Source organism: Cinclus cinclus, chromosome 1 (genome assembly GCF_963662255.1).
Source record: "Cinclus cinclus chromosome 1, bCinCin1.1, whole genome shotgun sequence".
NCBI classification, from domain to species: domain Eukaryota; kingdom Metazoa; phylum Chordata; class Aves; order Passeriformes; family Cinclidae; genus Cinclus; species Cinclus cinclus.
This window is the reverse complement of record NC_085046.1, coordinates 87285608-87310971: the sequence shown is the minus strand read 5'-3', so window position 1 is coordinate 87310971 and position 25364 is coordinate 87285608. Positions and strand designations below refer to the sequence as shown.

Here is a 25364-nt window from a genome sequence, read left to right as displayed (position 1 = left end):
CCCGGGTGGGAAAGGGATGGAGGAGAGACTTTTGTTCACGGTGTCGGTCCCGGTGTTCTAGCAGGCTGAAGGGATAAGGCAGCAGTGCTGGGTCCAACAGCAGAAAAGGTGGCTCCTGGCTTTGGGGTGGTGGGGATAGGACTGCAGCAGTGACCGTCCTCCTCTAACTCCACAAGCAAACGGGGCCAGCAAGTGCCTCTCTCCTCTCCTTTACCTGCTTCTGATCTCCTGGTTTTCCCCTCTCACCTTTTCCCCCTTCTCCCTGTCACTAGCTATCAGACTTCTTAGCATGTCAATGGGGAAAATTCCACAGAGAGCAAAGAGAAAAAAACCACAACCCCTAACACATGCTCCAATAGCTAGAACAAATGCATGTTGTCGAGATGGTAGATTTTTCTTCAAGAGCAAGTCTTCTGTCTACCAGTCTTTTCAGCAGATCCTTCTCCTTGCTCCTACCTGAGTGGAAATAAGACCTGGGAGATTATTAACTTTGATGCTATAATGGCAGCTAAGCCTGTTTTCTGAGCAGTGTTAGACATGCTTAAATGGCATGAAATATGACAATATGACAGTAGTCATATTGTGGTGCCAGAATTCCTCCTGAGAGGGAAACAAAGGAAGAGGGGTTTTGATTGAGGGAGATACAGGCAGTTTCATGTGTAGGTTCTGGCAATTTCTTGTCTCACATACAATCAGAAACCCCAAACTGCATTTTAAAACAACTAACCAAAAAACCAGCACCACACACTTCCAGGTGCATTTGTTGTACTAGTATGTCTTGTTCTGTACAACTTTGGGTAACACAAAATGCTTACCTGGAAGGACAGGCCAGCCTGCATAACCCTGGCTGGAGAGCAGCTTAGATTGCCTGAGTGTCACTGTCCTAGTTTGTGCTGTGACACTTGAGCTGTGTTTTGCAGCACTCTCATTTCTACCTTGTACTACAGATCATGCATTTTTATTTCAATTGATACCCAAAAGTACTATGGTGGACTTCTGTAATTTAATGTATTTATATGTAAGATAGAACTGAGCATCATCCCAGCTGAGACACCTTAAATATATCTAGTGCTTTTCTCTCTTCTAATACTTAGGAGGCAAAGGAGGCTCAATAATGCCTTTTATGCAAAGGTAATTTTTTAAATGAGAGCATTACTACATGTGAGAGTATTTTCTTCTCAAAGTTGGTGTTGGGCCATCAGGAGAGACTTCTCATAGCTTCTTTTAATTTCATTTATAAAACCACGAGATTTCTATATGGTTGTTCATGTAATTTTTCTGTAAATATAGAAATGAAAATATTAGGCTCTTTCCATTTTAAACTAAAGATTGATTTGCTCTTCTAAAATATTGCAGGAGGTTTTCCCTGCACGCTTCATTTTCGTGTCAGATTTTTTATACCTGATCCTAACACACTTCAGCAAGAACAAACCAGGTAACTTCTGTTTGATGTTTGCTTCCGTGAACTAAGAATGTGTCTTGCCCATGTCTGCAGCTTGGCAAATTATACTTTATTACATACATAGCTCTGTACAACTCTTGGTATTGAATGCATTTGGAATGGAGAGCTTGATGCCATGCTCATAATGAGCAGTTTCTGATAGACACAGCTTACAACTCCAAGATACAGCTGGAGTATGAGTGAATATGAATATGTAGGTATTTAAAAGTACTTTTATTTGCATCTTAATTTTTTTTTGTCTTCATGCCCTAGGTCTATCTATCTTAGAAGTTTTGTATCAACACTGAGTCAGTTTTGAACATGTGTAGTAGATTTAATGCAGAGGGTGTGGGAGGGTGGGGTTTATTTTCTTCGGGAAGAACAGATAACAGTTCTTGTTTTCTAGTTTGCCTATTATTTGTAACGTGCAAAGATGTATAATGTTTCAGTTTACAGTAGACTTCTGAAGTTTTCTTTTTTAACCTGTCTCTGAGTTTTTGGAGTGACGGGGTGCATTAATTATAAGCAATTTTCAATTAATTTGTCACAAGATTTTAATTGGATACTTGTTTTGTTCAGAATTTGAAGGCAGACATTAATCTGGCATTTCTGTAGCACTTTCATTGCTTATTAAGTTCAGTGACTTGGGAATAAAAATAGTACAACATGTGAAATTGTATTTCTTATAGAAAATTTAGCTTTTGACCTGTTTTGTTATTTATCATGGAGTTTTAAGCTGTTCTGCAGTTTAAAACTGAAATTATTCTAAAATCTCTTTAAGGTTCTTCACATGCCCACTCTTCAGTATCACTATAAGCTAACATTGTCAAACACTCTAATAAGAAGAGTGAACTGCTCTTGGAGAATTGTTTAAGAGCTTTTTGTCCACATATACTGCTATAGAGATGTCTCATCCTCCATTGAGTAACTCTAAGATAGACTCTCCCAGTTAGCCTTGATTGAGATTTGGGATACTTTGCCTTTTTTTTTAAATTATGTTTTGAAAGTTGCATTCAAAATGAGTTTTCCAGGGAGAAAAAGAGTACAGTTCAGTAGTGGCTTGGTTATTGTGGTGTTAATTGCAACATTAATACTGTGGCCCTGGAGTTGCAGTAGAGACTGCCAAAGAACCTTAAAAATGTTGTGAGAGTAAGTGGGTGTATGATTGTATATTTGTAAATGCCAGTAATATTTGTTCATCTCTTTGTATAGCGTGCTGGGAAATCTAATGAAATAAAACTAATGTATGTAGCTATTTAAATAATACAATTAAAAAATAAATGCACATTTGTTTATTTTCAAAAAAAATCTTTTCTAGGCATTTATTCTTTCTGCAGCTGAAGACTGATATTGCAGAAGGAAGGTAATAAGAAGAATATTCAATTTCTCTATAAATCTTTTAAAGTAAAATTAAAAAGCTTTTTACCTGAACGTATTGTTGTTGTAAAATTATCCCAGTTATTCCATAAATATGCCTTGTGAAACATTGCTTTAGAGGAAAATCCTGTTGACAGGAGGTGTTACAAATTTTCTCATAGCTCACTTATTAAGAACAGTTTAGAAGTCTGTTGTGAATGAGCTGTAGGAGTTGCTGTGTGTCAACAGGCTCAACATCAGCCCCAGAGATGTTTATGCAAGGCTTGATGTGCCAGGTGTGGAATTCCAAACCTGAAGACCCACTGCCTAGTGCAGTAATCAGGAGTAGCAACAGGCAGTTTATGCTATTGTTTCTCATGATTTCAGGGTATATTACCTATATGGTGGGCATATACCCAGGGGTTTATTTGGCTGTGATTTCTGTGTGTTTGTACCTTTAAAAAAAAAAAAAAAGATAAAGGAAAACATGGTCCAAGTATTTGCTACCAAATGTCAGTTGCCTACAGGTGTTGGCTTTTTTTCTTCTATAGAATCAGTTTTAGTCATAAGATCAGAGCTGCCTTTGTGCTTGTCATTTGGGTAATTTTAGTGTTTGTGTCTAGTTTTAAATACACCAGAATGCAGCTATGAAAGTAATGTCCAGAGCCTAATAAAAATCTCTTCTTTTTCTTTCCTGAATAAGCATCCAGTAAGAATTTGAGCATGTCCTTTTCTGATTAGTTGCTTCCGTATCCAGTTGTAATGTGCTTTAACAGTCAAACTTAGTAAGAAAAAATTAGATACTCTTTGAAGATAAATTAGTCTAAGGCAGTTTCAATAAGACACACATACAGCTTATGTTTAAATAAAATTATTTCTTCTCCATTCCAGGTTGTCATGCCCTATGGATTCTGCTATTGTCCTGGCATCATATGCAGTACAATGTAAGTAATAACCAACCATTATTTTGTTAATAAATTAATTTGACCAACTACTTTCTTGGCTGTTTGGCACTGAAAAGTCAGGAGTTACTTCTTTCCTTATCTATTTGTGCCTACTATTCAGTATGCACATGCAGGTTATTAAACCAGCCTCCAGAGACAGTCTAAATAGAAAAAGAATACTTTTTAGGTCTGTCAAAAAAAACCCAAGTTGATACAAGAAGAATATTGCTATTTATGTGTGCTTCTGACTGCTGACATAAAGTCAGGTTTGCGTTCTCAGTGGAAACAAAACTGTGAAACTTACTGTGCTTTGCAATATCTATGGGAAAGCATTCCAAGGGAATAAGTGGTCATCTAGAGAGCAGATAAGAGGCAGGTAAACTCATGATTAAGAAACTACAGTGTTCTTACACGATGGAATTTGGTTTGTCAGTTATGTAAAACTGGCCCTTTGCAATACACTTAAGGTGACTCTACATATAAGAATTTACATCCTTCTAATCTGCCTTCAACTGGCAAAAAAATATTCAAATGGTGATACTAGAAATACATCTGCTGTAGGAAAGCCAAATTGGAGTCTGACAATGCCTCACAAGCATCCTCAACAGATAAACAGCTGGAGGAAGACCTTTCTCATTAAACAAATAAGGAAAAAAGGTTGAGGTTTTTATATGCAGTGGAGTCTGCATATTGGTAAAAATAGGGGAAAGTAAAGAATAGTTGTGTAACTATTTGGCTGAATCTCATTTCTTTTGTGGAAAAGCTAACAAGGCCCACAGAAACAATTGAGGTAATTTTTGTTTGAAATAAGAGCCAAGCTAAAATAATTAAAGTGTGGTTTTCAAAGAAAAATGTGATAAACTCTTAGTATCTATTGAAATGCTAAGAGTCTTTGAAACATTTCCTTTTATGTTTAAGCATGTCATATGTTGCACCCTTTTATAAAGTGAAATTGTAATCAGATTCAAGCTTCAGTAAGAACAGTTGAAATTTTCCATAGTATGTGGCAGTCCCAGTTTTGGAGCCAAATGAAATGAATCCTGCTCTGGTGTTTCTGAGGCCCAGTAAGGGCACTTGAAGGCTGAAACACTCTGAACCATTAGGATTGCTAAATGAGCTATTGGTGATCCAGTTGTGCTAAAGCTCAAAAATGAAGACTGAAAAGGTTTTATCACAAGGTGAAATTAATCATGCCATATCTAGTGTACCCCAAATCCCAAAGTTGTTCCTGTTTCCCCTTCCATTTTGTGACTGTTCCCCTGTTAGTGCTTAGGCTAGGATACCTACTAATGCAGTTTTCTGTACTAAAGGACAGGAAGCTAGAAGGACAGTGAAGATTGTCAAAGGGTGCTAGGGTGTGTTTTAATCATTGTCTTTCATAGTGGATTCTGGATTTTCCATTGAGATATTTGCCTGTTTTTTTCTAAATCCTGATAGTGCTGCTTTTATGAGGCGGTAGGGTTTTTTTTTTGTTTCTTTTTCCTTTTTAATTAAACAAAAGCCAAAGCACAAAAAAACCCAAACCCAAAAGTAACCTTTTTTTTGCTATCTGATTTCCTTTCTGTTGCTGTTTGTATGATACTGATATTTACTCTCTGCATTGGTAAGGATTGAAATGTTTAATTGCAAAACATATTCCCTTAAGGTTTGGGTTCTTTTGCTTTTACCTGAAGGTGATGGCAGAGGAAAGACATTTTTGAAATCAAGGGTTTCGCAAGGGTTTCTGTCTCCTTACTGAGTCATGTTTGCTGTGGTTCCCATCAATTGAAATTGTTTTAAGTACTTTTCTATTAGTGTTTCAATTTCTAATCATACATAGTAAGGAGAGCTGAAGTTCTAGGCATGAGGTAGCTGCTTACAAGGAATCCACTGTCTGAAGTTGCCATGAATCAGTTCTACCTGAGCTATTTACTGTCACTTCTTGGCAGCTTTCAGGCTGCTCTCTCCTTCTGTAGCTTCCCTTGTATGTAGAAGGGGAAATCCTTGTTGTCTGACAATCTTGTGGGTTGTTTGTTTAAAAGGTGTAGCAGTTGTTGCTGATGGGAGGGCTGAAGCAGATCTCTTTCACAGCGTATGAAGTCTGGCGTTTGATATTTCTGCTCTTGCTTCTTAACTGAAGTTTTTCCATGTGCTGGTTGTATGGTTGGCCTTCCAAGGCTTTGTCTGAGTTTTGCAAGGGGACAGTTTTTGGTGGTATCTGGTGTGCTGCTGAGATGCTGCCTCTCTGTAGTGCCCTTTGCACAGGCATTTGGTCTCAAATAAAGCTCTGATATGTCCCTCTGCCCTGCAGCAGCACGACCTGCATTGCCTGGTGAGGCTAAGTTACAGGGGAATGCAAGTGAGTGTGAATACTGTGTCTGAATAACGTGACTGAACCTGATTACAAACATAGTTCAGACACTTCAAGAATAAGTTGTTAGTGTGTTATCAGGAATGTGCTTTGTGACAAAACAGTCACTGGATTTTGAAATATGTGTTTCTTTAAGAACTTGCTAAGATGCTTTTCAAATAATTTCATCATTTTGAAGTTGGAAGGATACACTCATACTGAAAAATCATAATGATAAATAATGTGTTTTTACTAGTGTAAAATGGGTATGTTGTACCATCTGTAAAACCAAACAAGGAAACCTATACAGTATGACTATTGCTTTTTTTTATTTCAAATGTCACAAAGCTGATCTAGCACTACTTGTTTTCTATCACTTCATGTAGCAAATTGCCATTTCCAGGCCATTGTTTAAATGCCCAGCTACTGGTATGTAAGAGATTCCATGGGTTTAGTGAGAATATGCTCATGTTAATAAATCCATTGCTGACTTGGGACTTGAATCTGAAGCACAGCAATAAAGCCAGCAAAGGTGTTATGAATTCTTCTAACCTTGTTTTTTTCCTGAGTATCAGTTGCTCTTCTGTCCTGTGGTACTGCTTCTCTCAGCCCTGCTCTGAGAACCAGGAATCATCTCCAGCACACTGCTATCTGTCTTTGGCACTTTGTTTAAAAAGGGGTTGAATGGTTGCTAGGGATTCAAATGGACTTTAACCTCTTCTAAGGAAAGGAAGGCTGGTAATGATGAGGAATCAAGGAAAGGTGAATTTATTGTGAAAGTCTCTCAGGAACTGGGAATATGAGAGTTAGAATTTTAGGAATGTCAGAAGATTGATATCTCAGAGGTAGAGGTGGGCTGTAAGACTTAGAGCAGCAGCTGCTCTACAGTGAGGCCTGATTCTTGAACTTGCCTTGATTTATAGAAATTAGGTTGATACCTCAGACTTTCTAGTTTATTGAGACCTCTCTCTTTTCATGGCTAGCATTTGGGGATTTTCCTGTGTGTGCTCCCCACCCATGCTTTCTTGAAGTGAAATAGGCTCAGAAGGACTGCTCATGTAAGCTGAGACATTTGCTTACAGATCAGCCAGCTTTCTGCTTCTTTCCAGTGCATCTTTATCCTTTGTGCCTTAGAATAAAAAATCAGACTGGATTAGTAGAGAACTTCGAGGTGAATTTCCAGTGTTTGAATTTACTTACTAGATATGTTGGGTAGTCTGAGGATTGTGTGCATGTCACATCTGTTCTTCTGAAGCCTGCATCAGTGCTGTTCAGTCAGAGGTACATTTTATCATATCTTAGAGTACCTGTCATCAGCAGTGCCAGTATGATCTGTGTGATGGTGATGAAACTCCCAATGCAAGAGTCAGCTTGGAGAAATTAATTTAAATTCATTCCCATTTTCTTCCATATGTTTCACTGAATTCTAGATTGCAGCTCCTGAGCTTGCTAGCATCTCTGTACAATGGCTCTTCTAAGAGTGTCCTGATTGTTTATATAAAGCAACTTCCCTGCTCTTTTGGGCTGGTTTTCCTTAATTATAATTTACATTTGTGTTAGGTGAAACAGAGGCCACTTCAGGAGATCATTGCTTCAAATATTATTTTTATGATGGTCTTCTATTAAGCCATGAATAATTTTTTGAACTGTAACACTTCAAAACAAGGTAGAAATCTCCAGAGTGGAGAACCCCGGATTGTGATACTGGCCAGTGCTGTAGCTGAAGGGAACTGACTTTCTGCAGTGCCTCACAGACTTGATACTATTCTTCTGTATTTTTAAATTGGATGAACCTATTAAATATTTTTCTGTAATATAACTAAAAGCAGGGAAAGAAGAGTTGCTGGACCAAGGTCAAGGTCCATGTAATACAGTATTGCACTCATGGTAACAGCCTCAGGTTGCACCAGGGAAGATTTAGGTTCTGTATTAGGAAAAATTTCTTCACCAGAAGGGTTGTCAGTCTTTGGAAGAGGTGGTCCAGGGAAGTGGTGGAGTCATCATCTCAGGAGGTATTTAAAAAATGTGTAGATATGGCATGGAGGGATATGTTTTAGTAGTGGGCTTGGCAGTACTGGATTTAGGGTTGGACTCAATGATCTAGGAGGTCTTGTCCAACCTAAATGCCTTTGTGATTTTCAGATGAGTAGTGGTGAATGATAAGAAACAACATATATGGTGGAGGATCAGATGTATTAGTTTGGCAAAGCCTTTCATGGTTTTGGGAGTACTTGTAACTATTCCTTTAAGTATTTTATCCCAATACATCCTCAAAAGGAATATTCTGTACTTTGGATTCTACTTTGCTTTTCTCGATAGTTTTTTTGATTGTGTCTGTATGGTTTCTGAAGTTTATGTTGTATATAAGATGCAGAAACAGCAACTCAATGTAATTTATAGTTTCTAATTTGTTTCTTCCTTTTCTTTGTGACTATTTTTTGTGTCATTGTTTAACTGTGTCTGGGTTTTGAGCAGCTGATTTTTATTTTTTACTTCTTTTAATAAAAGGCATTACAATGACTGGCTCATTTTTCATTCTGGAGTGGTAAATAACTTGGAGACTACTGTTGTGCATGCATAGTTTTCTTTTTTTTTCCCCCTCTACAAATGTTCCTTTGTTTTTATTAATGCCTAATTTCTCATTCTGCCTTACCACAAAATGGCCAGCTGTTGTAAGTGGTCATAAGCAGCTATTTGCAGTCATGCCTAGGCTCTTGAGCGTGAAGCATTATTTCCTTTTACAAAACAAATTTGTTTTAACTCACATGATAGCTAGTTCTACTTGTCCTGTAGGGGCATCACAATTACTTAGGGACTGAGTGGGTAAGTGTTCATGTTTGCATCCTTATTTGGAGACGGGTTCCACTTGTTGAAACACCTTTCCTTGTCTTAACATTCACTTCTGAGCATTTTGGTCCTTTTAGGAATTTCTCTCTGAAAACCATTTTCAACATGGTGTCATTTTGCTCATTCCAATGTACCTTTTTTGTCTGTTTTTAGTAAGTGTCTACATTTTTATGTTTGTTCTTTGAAACTGAATTTTGCTGTAGCAGATTGTTTTCTGAGTCCAGAAACATTTTAATACTTGAATAATTTGTAGTTACTGTTGAGAAACAGTTTATGCTAGGAAGTTCAGCTTTCTTCTGTTCTCTTCTTGTGCCAAGAAGCCATCGCTTAAAATTTCTAAAATTATTAAACTGTGTAGATTACGTATCTTTTCCTTTTTTACCTCAGTGTTCATATGAAGATAAATTGATCATTAACCTTTAACACTACATTTCACCCTCATCTCAAGAATGTGAGTCATTATTGCTGTCCTGATTTGGAGGCCAGTCATGTGATCCTAACTATGTTTTACTCCTGGACTGCAGCTTTATGCCTGAGGATTTTTGAATTTATGTGCAAGACTCTTCCTGTGGTTTGTTTATTCTGTTCCCCTGTGAACCTGATCTTTATGTATAGTTAACCTTTTTTTAAAAACAGGCGACTTAATTCACTTGCCTTGCTTTATTCATGTGACCTAAAATATTAAAATTGCAAAAAAGTTAGCTTTTGTAGGCATTCCTGTGGGTCAGTTTTTCCATATGATCTGTAACTGATTTTTCATCATGGCTAGCCAAGGAGTCATTCATGTATTTGCCTTCTTGTATCTGAAGTTATTGAAAATGCCTATGAACAGAAATAGGTTCTGGTGCTATTACTTTGTATGCAATTTGAAAAATTATTATTATTTACAAGCAAAGTTCGTAGAATTGGAGAACAATGTCATCTGCACTTTGAAGGATATCTAAACAAATTACTTTTGAAAAAAAGTATGAAGAAAATATATGAAGGCTCGTTTAGGCTTAAATAAGGCATAGACCAATCCTATACTCTGTAAACATGTATGATCTCAAGACCTGTGTTTCAAACACTTATAAGCTTTTATTTTATTGGAAGTTTGTAGAACTAGTGTTTTGTCATGTTGACATGGCTACTTGGCTATTGACCTTTTACAAGAAATTAAAAAAAATAAATATTCTCTCTTTTAGTGAGCATGAACTTCTAAATGAATGGTCCATCACATTCCTTTCTCTAAAGTTTTTCATATTAGATATGTAACTCTAAAATACAATATTTTGATATTCAAATAGCAGGGGTTTGTTTGTTTTTTTGACTCATCCTTAATTCCATTTTCTCTTATTTTGTGCTATATTGTTTGCCAGTTATAATAAATTAAAGAGTAACAGTGGCCTAGAACAGAGAAAGGCTAAAATACTATTAGTTTTATACTCTATCTTCATTGAGTTAGGATTTGCTGACCCATGATCGGAGCAGGAACTATGTCAGGAGAAGCTCAGATTAGAAATAGGTCTTTTATATTTTTGTGCCCTTCTGCTCTCTTCTGGAGAAATACAGTAAAGAGACAGAAGCATCATGGGTTATTATTCTTGCCGACATTTGATGTGTCTTTCCCCTACTTGGATAATTAAATCTTACACAAGATCATTAGTCTTGCAAGATGTTTCTCTTCTACTGTAACAGCTGGCTAGGGAGTTAGAGAAACTAAATTGCTCCCCTTGTTGGCATGGCCTCAGGTAGCTACTAGCAAGAGGGGGGAAAAAAGCAGAGTAGCCTATTTTAAAGATAAGAAAGAAGACTCTACCCCATAATGTATGAAGAGGGTAAGATTTAGTAAAAGTATCTTTTCCTGTTGCAAACAAAATTGAAGTAGAAAACTACATTATCTTATTTTTGGCAATCTGATCTTTTCCCATTGGCAAGATTGGAATTCAAACTGGCTGCAACAAACCTTTAAAGGTGCAGACTGTTCCATAAAAAAGATGGGTTGTGTTAATGACTAGTAAGGGAAAGGATCCTCAATAAACTACTGTAATTGTGAAATGGTGGGTTTTATTTAATACTGTTATTAGCATACTACTTAGTTCTGAAAGTTCAAAATTTTAACTTTTATTGTTGTTGCTTTAGACTTAGCATTGCTAGGCTTGGACTTTCATCAATATATGGATATTCCTAAAAATCATTTCAGTTTCTTACAATAATTCAGCATCTTCTGTGTTGGTTGGTTTGGGGATTTTTTTGTTTTGATTTGTTTTTTCTTGTTGTTGTTTTCTGTTCTTCTTCGGATAAATTTTATAGTAATGTTCAAATATGTGTTTTGGCTGTCATGGTAAATATTTAGTCCTTTGCTTGCCATTTGCTAATTAATTTAAAGTTTGGGCTACCTTTGAAAAGAAGGAACTAAGTGTGCATGACCATCTGCATTCAAAGTAAATTAGTTACTCTTTATCATTCCCTTTTTTTATTTAAATTATCTTTCTTGATGCAGACAATTAGGTGTGCAGCTATATTAGCCTTTGACTGCATTTCCCTGGGAATTGTCTTGTATCATTGTAGTTCCATTTTCTGGGCCATATAAATCATACAGTTTGAATATATATTAAGTGGCAAATATTAGTTATCATCTGCACTAGAGATCCTACATAATTACCACTGATAAGTTATTTCTGGTGTGCCTCTGATGCCCCTCAACTTGAATCACTTAAATATCACTTAAAAAAATCAGGAAAATAGTGTTAATATTATTGATAGTATATCCTAAAAGCGTACTCTTAAACTGATTTAGTTGAGGAGATTTTGATACCGAATTGTTTGCAGCCTATCAATTACCTTATTTTGTGTTAATTTGCAAATCACACCAATAACTTCTGGGAAATTTTAAGGTTTTATAATCACTATTCCATAGACCTTAAGTAAAAGAAGGTTAATACAGTTTATAGTTATTTGCTTTTTGTTACAGATTGGTGATGTTATGTGTCAATCAGCAGTTATTTCACATGTTCTGTTAAGTAATTCACAGCTGAATTTCTAGAACAGTGCCAGAGTTGGTAGAAAAGTGATTTCCACCTGAATTTGTGAAGAGTGGATGCTTTCTAAGTGACAGATCCTCTAATATGTTCTAGTCAAGTAAATGTGTCAAATTGATTTAATTTGATTTTTAATTGATTTTAATTTGATTTACAGAAGCAATTTGGTGTTCTCTGATGTTGCAGTATTGCACGTCTGTATCAGCATGGCACATGACGTTTGTCTGGTGCTGTTGCACGTCGTGATGCTAAAGTCAGACTACATAAGCAACTAAATAAAGTACTGAGTCATTCAGTGTCTGAGATTATAGTTATGGTTAGTGTATTTTGGAAAAAATCTTACCTCGCTGAGGTCATGCAGTCCCCAATGTTCAACACTTCTTGTCTGTTGGGAAATAATTTGTAATTTCTGCATTTTCCCGTATGTGTTTTAATGAGAAGGAATTTCTTCTAGGCAAAAATCCAACTCACTATGAAAACTTTGTATATGCGCTTCTTGTTTCTTAACAGCACAACTCGGAGACTATAATGCTTCAGTGCATTGTTCAGGATATCTGTCAAATTACAACTTTATACCGGAGCAGAACAAAGATTTTCTTACCAAAGTAGAAATGCTACATGAGCAAAACAGGTAATGTGAACTTTTAGTTCTCTCTCACTCTTGAGCTTTCAAGGAAAACAAAGCTGTCAAAAAGAATACTCAAGTTCTTAGTAGTTTCATTACAATAGCCAGTTGTATTTCATATAGCTTCTGTTAAATGAAATACTTGGGTTTATCATAGAGATGCTAGATTAATTATATTCAGATTATTATGTTAATGTGTTGAAACATTTGAATAAATTTCTAGTTATAACCTCCAGTAGATTAGTTACCCTTAAACGTTATTAAAGGTAACAATCTGAAATGCTATACTAGATGTTTGTGGGGTTTGCTGCATGAAGGACATTTGATCACTTTTCAAATTCCATAGATTTTTTTTTTTGTCTATATATGTGGAAAAAAACTCCAAGAAATGCCATAACCATAAAACACTTCAATTAACTTTGTGCTTTTGCTTTCCTCTCCTGAGTGTAATACAAAGGCTCCAACAGATTATTCCAGTCAGTTCACTGCTAATTATTTTTTCTGACCCTGCTGATTTATCTCTTGTAATACTGCAGCTTTGGAATTAGTGGTGTTGATCAGATACTTGCAAGCTGAATGCAAATATACCAATCCAGGAAATTGTCTGTGAGCAAATGAAATCCAAATCTCTGTAGACTTGTTTTCTCTGTCTGTATCTTAACTCCAGCAGAGCTAATTCCCTGCTCTCTTAGTTTCTTTGATTTATACCCTGAAATATTTCCATTTTCATCTCTTGCTAATGTTCCTCAGCTGTCTTTTTTTCTCATCTTTCAATACTCTTATTTTTCCCTCTAGTTTCTTCATTGCTAGTGGGTGTAGTGAGTAGTTCTGAACTTCATGTGTGCTCCCTAGATGTCCAGAACAGGCGTTGTCATTTATGGAGTAAAAGAAGATAAGCACTGGACTCTAAACTCCAACTGTCATTTTTGTTGCAGATATTAATCTGGACTGCTTACTGAACAGTTCATGTTCAGGCATGCAATAGCTGATGCCTCTACTCCTTCCAAATTTATTTGCAGTTTCCAGTAGGCTCAGTATTTTTTTGAGGGGGACTTTTAGACAGGAATGAATAAGTCTCCTTGTCTTTAGGAAGCCGTCATCTTGGAGACCACTGAGGGAAGTTTCTGAACGGTCTTGGAGTGGCTGGGCTGAGCTTGTGTATTTAGTGCTGTGGTAGCAAGAGATAGAAAACTGGTTATGTTCTGCAGAGGAAAGATCAGAAGTTAGCATTGGTCCTTAGACTAAGGTATGGTGGGGTCTGTTGGAAAGACTGCTTTCTTCCTTGGGTCCTTTCAGTGATACCAATGCTTTTGTTGTGTCTTTTGGTGGGGTGAAGACGTGATGGCTGAGAAGTTTAACTTCTATGTTGGAATTAACACAGATGTTGGTAATTGAAGTTCTGAATAAAAATACTGAGTAGATTGGACTGGAAAAAACTGTTCCTTTATTGTTTTAACACCTCTTTTGAAACTTAGTTCTTAAGGCCAATTTACTTCAGAGTGAAAGGAGAGACAGACAAATTATTGTTTATCCTGGCAGTATTTCTTGCATATTCCTATGGCATTCATAGAGAATACTTATGTCTCAGACAGGAATGTGACTAGATCAGTGCCAAGAACATACTTGACAAGAATGGTTCTGGTCTTCGCCAGAGCTGCTGAGAAGGAAAGATGGAGAGGAAAAGGTTACTTTTTTACCTTTTGAGACAACATTGTTGCTTTGGAAAGAGATTGCTGCCAATCTGGAGTAAAAAATATTGCTGTCAACCATATAGGTTATCTGTAAATTATTATAGCTTTGAAATTGGTATTCTTAGATTACAGAGTTTCAAAGCCTACCCTATAAACATCTATCCTTTTTTTCATTCTTCAGTTTTATCCCTTGGGAAACTTTAATAAAGGAAAAGGCTTGAATTGCTGAAATACAGACTTGAGAAGTTATGTCTTGTGTTATGTATTGTAACTCAGTGCAAGGTTTTTGTTACCTAGGTTTTATGTTGCTTTGCAAAGTCTGAGGCAGTATTCCCTGAGTAAGTCCATGCCACATTATTCAGTGGACAGTATGTAGCTGTTAAGAAAGCAGCTATTGTCATATTGGACTAGTATACCTTCAGAAATTTTCCTTCTGTGTTCATCCCAAAATCCATAGTTATTTTTTTTTCTCTATGTAGTTGGTTTTAATGTGGTTTTCCTGGTGTGTTTTGCTTAGTTACATAAGCAATCTGAGATCTTAGGATGCATATATTGTCCAAATTGGTAAGATTGCTTGCTTAGATCCAGCCATCAGTTTGAAGAGAAAGATGCATTTGAAACTAATTAGGATGCTTATATTTCAGATGAGGTTTGTTAGTCCTTGAGTATCAGCAACTATAAAAATTGGAACATCAAGACCAGTTTCCTCTTGTCCATTTATCTCACTGAATAATTACCATCTGCTTAGGGACCTGAAGGTTTGTTTTCACCTCTAATAGAGTAGGAGAGTGTAACAACAACAAATGAAAAAACTGTCCGTGCTGAGATACCTGTTGGCCCTTCAAGACACAAGGCATGACTGGTCTGGTCTAGATGGAGTATACAAATTGAAAATTAAAATTTGAAGGCATATCTTGTTAGTGTGCAGCAGACCTTCTGAACGAAGTACTTGATCAAGTTATTTAAAATGAGAGTAATGTACTCTTGCAAACATATTCAGCATCTTTTTAAATATCAAAATGATTATTTTGCATTGGTTTGTTTCTGTAATTTTCTGACACAGTGAAAGAGATAAGGTCTACTAAAGTTTTTCAGAATCAAAGCGACAATAGTCAGTGTGCATGTAGATCTGAGAAACCAGTTTAGCTCAGGTCTGTGAAAAACAGCACTTTTTTTTTCATCTTTGCTCTCTTTTGTTCTGATATTATGACATCCCCAAGGCACACTGGCTGTGGCTTTCCAGTTCAAGGTAGCTTTCAGTTTTCTGAAGTGTTGATATAATATTTCCTAGTGTGACTGTTTCAGAGCATTGTATTTTGATGGCTTTGCATTTAAAAGGAGGGATATTAATTGGAAATATTAGATGCTGGAGTTCTTAACATAACTCATTGTTATGTCAGCTTTTTGCAGTTTGTACCTAAACTGCATTTGATTAATGTAATTTTATGCATGTTGTTTTGGAAACTCACCTAGCAAAGAGGTTTTTTTGCCTGTATTTATAGAAACATTCTTGAAGACAAGAAGGTCAAATGCTTGTCTGTGTTAGCTGCAGGAGAAAAAAATATTCTAGGACTTAGACATTTTAGGTGAACTCAGATGGCTTTTCCTTGGTGATTTTCATAACTTTTAATCTGTTCTCTCCCCTTTATTTTATTAGTAGATTCATGCTTCTAATCTTTCTTCTAAATGACTCCTTTCTGACAGATTATGAAATTTACAATATTTACAGATACAACTTCTCACTAAAAAGTAAGACTTTATAGGGGAGTTGTTTCCTCATCCCTTTGAGCATAACAGTTAACAAAGATTTTTCTAAAAAGAGCTGGTCGAGAATGGCTAAGGTAATAAAATCATGTATAATTCACTTAATTTTTTGAGGGTGCTTTAGCAGGGCCTTCACCAGTAAAGAAATCATGGCACTACTTAATGTGGGGTTATTTCTTAGACACTGGACTTTAGTGTCTAATTCTTCTAGTTTTATGCATTTCGAATAAATATAATATAATATCTTTTATTTTTTTTACTTGTCTGTTGTTCCTACTTATTTTTTTTCCCCTTCTTTTAGTGGCCTCAAGCAATCTGAAGCAGAGTCCTGGTATATAAACATAGCAAGAACGCTTGAATTCTATGGAGTGGAATTGCACAGTGGTAGAGTATGTTTACATTGTAATTTTTCCCTTGGAAAGCAAATTTATATGCTTTTTTTAAAAAAAAAAATAATTAATAGGAATTTAAAATGTAATATTGAAGTATTGATTTTATCATGTGTTTTTTTTAATTAGACCTGGATAATTTTTCAGTAACTTATGTGTGACATAGGTGCTAGAATTTCAACCAAATAAATTATAACTCCTCAAACGTGTAACAAAGTTTTAAGATAAATTATTTAGCTACTGAAATATATTTTACTCAATAATTTTGCAAAGGTGTCTTAGCATGAAAAAAGAATGAATGCTCTGCTATTTGTTGGCAAGCATTTTAAGAGTTTAATTTCTCTGAATTTCTAGCACCAATTTCTTAAGTGTTAAGAATTTAGAGATTTTTTTGTTTGTATAAATTCCTGTATTCCCTGATTCCAGGCTAAATCTAAGAAGTATTTAATATCTTGAGAAATGACCAATAAAAATGTATTTGAAATCTTTTAGATGCAGGGTGTGCATTGATAAGAAACATGTACTAGTATTTCACTGTCTACTGCTATTTAATTTTTTTGACTACACTATTCATCTGAAGTGAATCCCCAAAATGTTTTGTTTTTTTTTTAATTTGCATTGTAGTCTGTAAGTTACCTTTTGTGATTCTATGCAACAGTAAGTTGTTTTGGTGTAAGGCTTGTAGTGTAAAAACTAAAGAAAGTGTACTACAGATATTTGATTTCCTAGGTGAAGACGACTTCTAGTTTTCTTAACTTTTTTTTGAGTTTTGCTAATAATCATGACACTGAGAGTTATAATGAAAAATTTCTTTACTGATGAAGAAGGAATAGAAAGAGTCAATTGCTTCTTTCAACGTATTTTCTTGTTTTGCTTTATGCTGCCTTAAATGACTGTTGCATTGAATTTCTAGGAATTCCTAAAGTACTTATGTATGAAGCCGCTGTAATTACATTCATATTCATGAAACACAGTGCTCAAAAGGTAGACGCTTTTTTTCAGAATGGAGAAAAGTAGAAAGGAAAGGAAATGATCCTGTTAAATCTGACTTTGTACGGGTACCCTGTCTGTCCATTGGGTCATCTGTCACCTTTCTACTTTATTGAAAAAGCTCTTAGTGTTACACTTGAGATCACTATTTGCACTTAAGTTGATTGGATACTTGCCTTTTAACTTCTACTATAGCCTAGTATTTTGATAAGCCAGCTGGAGTGCTTAGACTTCCACCAAGACCAGTCTCCTAATATTAAAAGTATGTTATTTCTGAAAGCTTTTCCAATTTCCATTATCCTTCCTGAACTGTAGGCTTCTGAACTGCATACAGGATGTCAGTAGTGGTTATACCAGTGCCAAGCAGTGAAAAGAGACTGGATTCAGACATTTTCAGCTAAATGAAATTTCACTGCAGACCATCTTGCTACAGTTTCAATTCAAAATAATAGTTTTATTGCAATTCAGTTTTTTAAAGGATGAAATATTTGAAGTGATCTGGTTTTTTTCTAGCAGCTGAACTAGACATCTAGACATTTAGAAGCTGCTAGGAAGGAAATAGAAAGCAAACCAGAAAATATCATGCCACCTTTCAAACTGAGTTTTGATACAATTTGAATGTTGAGCGTCATTCTTCCTCTTCCTTCCTTATCTCAGAGTACGCAATAGAAAAAGAAACGTACTGAGAAGGATAAAATCATGCATGTTTTAAGGAAAACCTTCTGTAGTAGGTGAATAGCATGGAGAATGTGAATAGCCAATAATTTTTTATCTTTTTCCCTACCCAGAAAAAGACAGGTTTAAGTAAAGGAACTTTTCCATAAGGCTGCAGTTGAACTGTAGCGTTACTTGTAATTTAATGGCTGCCCAAGGGGAAATAGCTATTGAGAGCAGTTAGGCAGTCACTAGAGTCCATTAACCAGAAAGGAAGCTTCTAAACCTCTAGCTGTAAATGACCTGAAGCTGAGAAGGGGAGTTGGTACCAGGGGTGTAGTTGGTTGTCTCTGAAGTTTTGTACTTCCAAAACATCAGCTGCAGGTCAGATTGGATTGAATGCCATGAGGCAAGCCTCTCAGCCAGCATGAGGCTGGTCTTGCTTCTTATAGGCCTGTAAGAACTTTGTAATGAAGGTTTGTGAGCTGCTTCTTCACAGAGGCTATGTCCTGCCCCTGCTGTGCCAGGGATGTTTGCAGTGTCTCCTGATATCCTCTCCCCATTCACTACTGCTTTTAAATCATCCTTCCAGTTTTGTCACATCCCAGTGCCTTGACCAGATTTAGCAGGGGCAAATTAAACTGTTTCTCTGTGAAAGGCTTTATCTCGGTGCATTCTGATTATCTTGTTCCTCTTCGATTGTGCATGGCATAAGAACCAGGTAATACCTGGCTTTTATGCTAATGGCCCAAAGAAGCTGATGCTTCTGTACTGGTGGTTGAGAGTGGGATATTTTTGGATAACGTTTCTTGAAAAGCAGATGAATGTATAGCTTCCTTGGTTTTTATTTTTTTATGATACAAAATTAAATATTTAACATAAGTGTGAGCTTTCTTTTTAGCAACTTAGTGAACATGCAACTTTAATCTGAGCTCAGTTTTCATCTGAGAAGACTTCTGCTTTTTTCTGATGAAAAATCTGAACTGCTAAAATATTTAAAAATGCGATAGTGTTAGGAGACTCAGGAGAGTGAATGCAATATCTTAAAACTGTATTGATATTTCTTGTATTCCTAATCTCCTTTTCACTCTGGACCACTCTCCCATCTGCTCAATAATTAATCTGCTCTTAACTCATCTTTCATTTTTACTCAGTGAATCAAAGATAGGAAATTTGTTGAATCAGTATTATTTCCATGTCTACAAAAAACAAGATGGTGATCGTAAATTAAGTCAAATGTGAATCAGTACTTAACTAGTTAGATGCCTGGCATGATAATTTTTTATCTTTATAACTTTTTCATTATTTTCTTATTCATGTTACCTGATTTTTTTAATAAATATATGCATGTTATTTCTTTGTTGTGCAATTTAACAGCATGGTGTTTTGAAGGGAAATAACTATACATCAATATCATATTTCATATAAGAGATCCTCTCTTTATGCTATTCCAGTGTCTTGATTTTATGTTTCTTAAGGCCCAACACAAGAGAATTAATAATAACAAATAACATGGGGGATTAGTGATTTGGGCTGGTGCAGAGGAGTGTGAGGAATGAACTTTCTTCTGACAAAGCTTCTGGAGAAAGTAGAGTAGTTTAGCCTAATTAATCTCTATCAAGTGTTTTAGATAATCCTTTATTTCTGCTTAATCATGTAGAATTTCAGCTTTTACTTTTAAAGCTGTTTTCTCTTCGCAGTATTGATTTTTAAATGCAGGAACCTGGAGTAAGCTCCAAGTGCTAATCATAAAATTTTCTACCCTGCTTTAGGTTGGCCATATCATGGCAGTAAGAAATAAACTATAAGCAGTTAATCTCCTGAATACCTCAGTGTTATTCCCAAATATTAAAATATAGGGATGTTGGTTCTGAATTCTTGTGTTATGCTTTGCAAATTAGGTTGAACTTCACTCACTCATGTGCCTGTATCACACTTCTATTCAACTATTTTTAAAGGATTTATTGTAGACTTCCTACAGTGTTGTCAGAGCACATGCTACCCGTTCTATTTTCCTGTACCTTACTAGGATAAAGAAATTGGGATTGGACGTGGAGGAAAGCCATATGTTAATTGGGCCCAGAGTACCATCTAGAGGAGTAACTGTGCTACTGAAGGCTTTAAGAGACTTACCATTGGCTGTCCTTTAAAAACAGTCTGAAACTGCTTTTAAGTCAAAGCTGATATTTTAAACAATGGATTCTATTTACCTGTGGATTTATTTATACATTTATCTCTGTTTAGAAATCTGTGCAATAAGTGTGCATTGATCATAAGAAATGGGAAGCCAAGATTTGTAACTTCTTTAATATCAGCGTGGGTTTAGGCTGAAATGACCATCCAGCATCTTCTTCTCTGTCTTTTTGTTTTTGTTTTTAACTCACATGTGCCTTCTCTTGAGTGACTGAATACCTAGAAAGGATTGTAAATTTATATTTGGTTTTTGGTTTTTTGGTTTTTTTTTTTTTCCAGTTGCATGTGTTAAGCTAATGCACAGCTTTTGGTTTAGTTAATAGTGGATTTCATTTAGTGTAGGAAATATTCATGTACACATGTGTATTTCTCCAACATATTCTCATATGCAAAACTGTGGTTACCTCCTGTGCCGACTTTGTTGGTAAGACCTTTTTAAAAAAAGTAAGGATTTATTTCATCTCTCTTTTTAAAACACCATATAATCAGGCAATGTTTGTTCAGTTCCCAGAATTCTATCACATTTACCTGACTAATCTTGGGAAGTACTTCAACTTCTTTCCTGAAATTAATAAGGCTAGACGTGCAAATTTTCTTTTGACACATCCAGGAACATCCAGGGTAGTAGGATGAGCATTGCAGCTTGTTTTTAGAATATGTCAAAGATAACACCAAAGCAAAGAGATGCACAAAAATCAAAACTCAGAAATGTCATTGTTTTTTTCCTTAAGTGTAGCAATTTAGGTATATAAAGCTTGAAAATAAATTTACTAGTAGATAAATGTAAATGACACAAACTTCATCTCTGTTCTTACAGTATTTTTCTTTTGTAGGATCTCCATAATCTAGATCTTATGATTGGAATTGCATCCAGTGGAATTGCTGTATATAGAAAACTCATCTGTACAAGCTTCTATCCCTGGTAAATTCCTTTATTATAAAGAAATATGTCCAGGTTTTTCAATCTTACTTCCATTTGCTTTCATATTTATTACAAAGAGGCCTACAATATATATTTATATTTGTTCTTTATGGAGTATTGTGTTATTTCCTTATGCTTAGATAAAAATGAAAACTTGCCTAGTCTTTTAAATCTTTAAAACTTTTGAAATCCTTGCACTGTGTAAAGTCTTGATCAAGTTAATTTCCATACAGGTATGAGTATGTGATTAGGAGGACACTGTGGTCTTAGATTTACTGCTGTTATGCCCAATAATATGTCTCTTTTAAAACAAACAAAACCTATCAGTATTGCTATTAAAGCTCAGCCCCTAATTCAGTCTGAATGAAGTTCAGTATCAGCTTTTTAATATGGCATTCAGTAAGAAGATACTTCTTGGAGTATACATGTAAAATGAGGTATTTGGAATTTCAGATTTACAGGAAGTAGGATGATATAATTTAGACATTTTTAAATCTCATCAAACAGGGGTATATAACATTAACAAGCAGGCAAGGGACCTTCATGTTATTTTCTGATACATAAAACATTGGAATGTATGATTGTGCTGTAGAAAATAACCTCTGGAAAGAAATAATGTGCACAAGAACTCTAATGTGAATGACATGAGAACCTATATTTTTTAAGTGCTTTTGGGCTTTATTAGTTATACCATACTAAAAATTATATCCTGAATTAGAAATTATATGGAGGTCAGGCATTTTTTTAAGGTTTTCTGGATTGGATCAGAAAGAATTATTTTTCCAGTCTTTCATTTCTGAAAGAAGTATGAACTTGGTTTTTTATCCTTGATAAAACTATAGCTTTGTCATGTTATACATGAGTTCTTTGTAGAATTTGTAACAATTTTCTGGATAACTTTTTCAGTATGATAGTACAGTGCTCTTAATCATGGCAGAAAAATGCATTGCAGTGAGTTGTACTTGCTTTTTTGGCCTTTGGCCCTTAATTATGGGGGGGGGAAAAAAAGCTCCCTAGCAGTATTCTTTAGACATTACCGTTGTTCCATCCTTCCATTTATTAACCCAACCAAACAGCTGTTTCCTGTAGAAAAGCAATAAAATCAGTTTCAATTAAAATTCTGGGGGAAAATATACCACATAGTCTCTGGATTTTTTTTTTTTCTTTTTTTTTTTTTCCTTTGCTGTGAGTTGCATTTCAGCTCCCTGGGATATACTGCAATCATCCTGGATAAGTGCATGTCAATTATAATGCTCTCATATAGCAACACAGTGAAAACTTGTAAACTTGTATTTTGCCATTTCTAACGCACATTGAAGCATAAAAGACTTCTCTTTCATCTTTGTGCCTTCAGTGCTGCTCTTTCATACATTGGCCTCGCAGCCTCTTTGAAACGCTGCAGGTTTTAAATACTTCCAGCTGGAGGAACATTTTCTGTCTCCTGCCAGTCATGTTCTGCCAACTTAGTTGACCTAAGTAAAATATGAATGGATAACAGTTGTTCCTGAAAACCACAGAGTAACGGCATTTTAAAATCTGTGACTATATGAACTTTTTAGGGAAAGGAAAGGTAGTTTATATCACACAGGACAGGAGGAATCTGCAACTTCAGTGCTTAACTTAAAGTGCTAAAGTGCTTCCTGTGCTACTTTTACTCCTGGAGAGCACAGAGGAATAAAGCACAGATGCTAAAACATTCTTCACAAAAGCTTATTCTCATCTACAGAAAAAAAAAATTGAGGGAAATAAAACCCATAGGTTTTTCAGTTGAAATAATTCTCACTCTAAAATATAAGGTTTAGGCAGTAATGTTTTCAGCTGCCAGCTAATGCAGTTCTTCCAAGCTTGCCTACTCGCTCACTCTCTCTCTCCCTCTCTCTCTAAAAATTTCATCTTGGAAGCAAAAGCTCCCTACACAGGGGCTAACATTTTGATATTTTATTTCTGACACCTTGAATGAATTGATCACAATTCTTTGTGCCAGGATGGTGTCCATTCCCTGATCCCGCCAAAACAAGCAAACAATAAAAGCCACCAGAGCAGAGTTGCTTGGGATGTATTTGTTGTGTGGATTCTCACTTTTATTTAATATCTCAAAGCAGGACATATTTCTGTAATGCCTGAAGTGGTATTTATTTAGGCTCTTTACATCACGCCATTTGTATCAAGTGGTTTTTCCTATGGACTGTGCAATTCACAGTCACCGTTAATGGGTTAGAACTCAAGGTGGCAGCAAACACCATCAAAGCACTCTGTCCAAAATTTTAAGTAAAATACTCTGCAGTGGATGACAACAATACAACTGTGCCATATGGTAGTAGTCAAAGGGGACCAAAAGTTTTCAGGAACAGAGGCAGTGAGAGAGTTCTGCCTTGGCATAAAGAGGCTTTTCAATCAAAGCAACCTACGTAAAGATTTGACAGATCAGTCAGCAGCAATGCAAGTCAAGATAGTTTTAAAAAATAGCTTTGGATTTAATGCAGTATTTGATACACTCTGCAGAGTTATTCTCAAGGGTGCTTAACTGTTCTGTCATAATTTCCAACTTGATTTTGCAAGTAAAATATTAATGGCAAAACCAGAAATGCTTTCTGTATCAGAAGTGACTGGTTAGGTATTAAATGCTATTTTGTGTATGCAGTTTCACTGCTTTGAAAACTTCCGAGAAACTTCTTGAGGAATGTATAAAATTGCTAGTTAAAACTTGGGAAACAGCTATCTTGCATAGTAGACAGAACCTTTTTTCAGTAGCAAAGTATAGGGTTAACCAGTAAAGAAACTTTTTTTTGCTTCAAGTCATGATTACCAGCTGTTAGTACTAAGTGCTAGGACAGGACTACCAGTTTAATCAAAAATTAGTGATTCTGTGGCTGGCCCAAAGAGTGACAAATATATTTTGATGCCTGTGAATGATAGGAAGATGATACCCAAAAGATCTATCATTCTTAAATGCTACAGCTAGTGAATGTTTTCTAAGTAAACCGTGAAATTTAATGATTTGTGATTGTTGCATAGTCACTAGATAGATCATTGATGACAGAGAAGGGACACTGAGCCACCAGTTACAATAATGATAACTGCATTCCATTAATATATTTTTTGGGTATGGCAGTGCCAAGAATTTGTGAAGTCTGAATCCTTTGACGCCTTAATCTCTTGAATCTTTTTGTAGATTATTGTAGGTGTGAACATTCAGTCAATTTGTGGGCATAACATTGCAGATGATTTTTAGTTATTGTTAAATAAAAATGTCAGTTGAAAGTGTTCTTCATGCCTGAACTAAATAGGCTTATTTGAACTTTAAGGAGAGTGAAAGGAATCGAGAGGGTACTTTATTTAGGAGAGTGTCAAAATAAGGAGACTTAAAGCCCTACTTCATGGTTTTGGTGGTTTTTTGGTTTTGTTGTTTTGATTTTGTGGTGGTGTTTTTTTGTTTTGTTTGTTTGTTTTTTTGTGTTCTCTGTTTTTTGGGGTTTATTTTTTAATTAAAAAAATCAGGGTGTAGAGAAGGGATTGAGAGAGTTTTGGTACTTTAGGATGCTGTTTACCCTTTTGTTGTTGGGTGAGAGGTTTTTGGTTCATCTGCAAGGTTAGGTTTCTGTGTCCTGCATTTTTGCTGCCCTCATGCTGGGGTAAGAGCAGACCATGACAGCAACTGTAAGCTGAGAATAACTTCAAAAACTTGTTTGTTGAAGTTCAGTCTAAGTCAAGAAATGTGGTAAGAAAGAATCAGAAGCAAAAACCTTGAGTGGTACTAGTTCAGGCAGATCAACACTAGAATCAAGAAAGAATTAATATATAATGAATTGCAGTACAGTAAGTACTCAGTAAGTACAACTGAAAATTTATATGACTTGTCAGGTAGTTCAGAATCAAGAACTTTTCAATGAGCAATGCAGGTCATTGATGTTTAAGGTATAAAGTCAAGTGACACAACTATTTTAAGAGTTGGCCTAACATGAGAGGTGGATATGATTTCAACTTTCCATTAATTTTCACAGCAGTTTGTCTTGTCAAAGAATGGTGTTGAAATACCTGCTTCTCTGTGGTTCTTTAATTGATGGAGAAAAGTATTTTCTGAAAATGGCACACACTGTTTTCCACCTCTTGTGCAGGAAGAGGGATAGGTAATTCCATGAATATTCTTGTTAGTAACTGGCAAATATACTCTCTTGCATCCATGAAGGACGTTGCTCTAT

At 35.7% G+C, this 25364-nt stretch overlaps 1 protein-coding gene across 2 annotated transcripts in view; it reads left to right on the top strand.

Moving 5' to 3' along the window:
- The window catches only part of PTPN3 (protein tyrosine phosphatase non-receptor type 3), an 87563-nt gene that overhangs the window by 10170 nt on the left and 52029 nt on the right, over window positions 1-25364 (top strand). For both annotated transcript variants that reach the window (XM_062514657.1, XM_062514648.1), the window contains exons 4-9: window positions 1357-1435; window positions 2760-2804; window positions 3689-3741; window positions 12448-12568; window positions 16319-16406; window positions 21077-21165. In XM_062514657.1, coding sequence (XP_062370641.1) covers window positions 1357-1435; window positions 2760-2804; window positions 3689-3741; window positions 12448-12568; window positions 16319-16406; window positions 21077-21165 — 475 coding nt within the window. The remainder of the gene's footprint in view (window positions 1-1356; window positions 1436-2759; window positions 2805-3688; window positions 3742-12447; window positions 12569-16318; window positions 16407-21076; window positions 21166-25364) is intronic.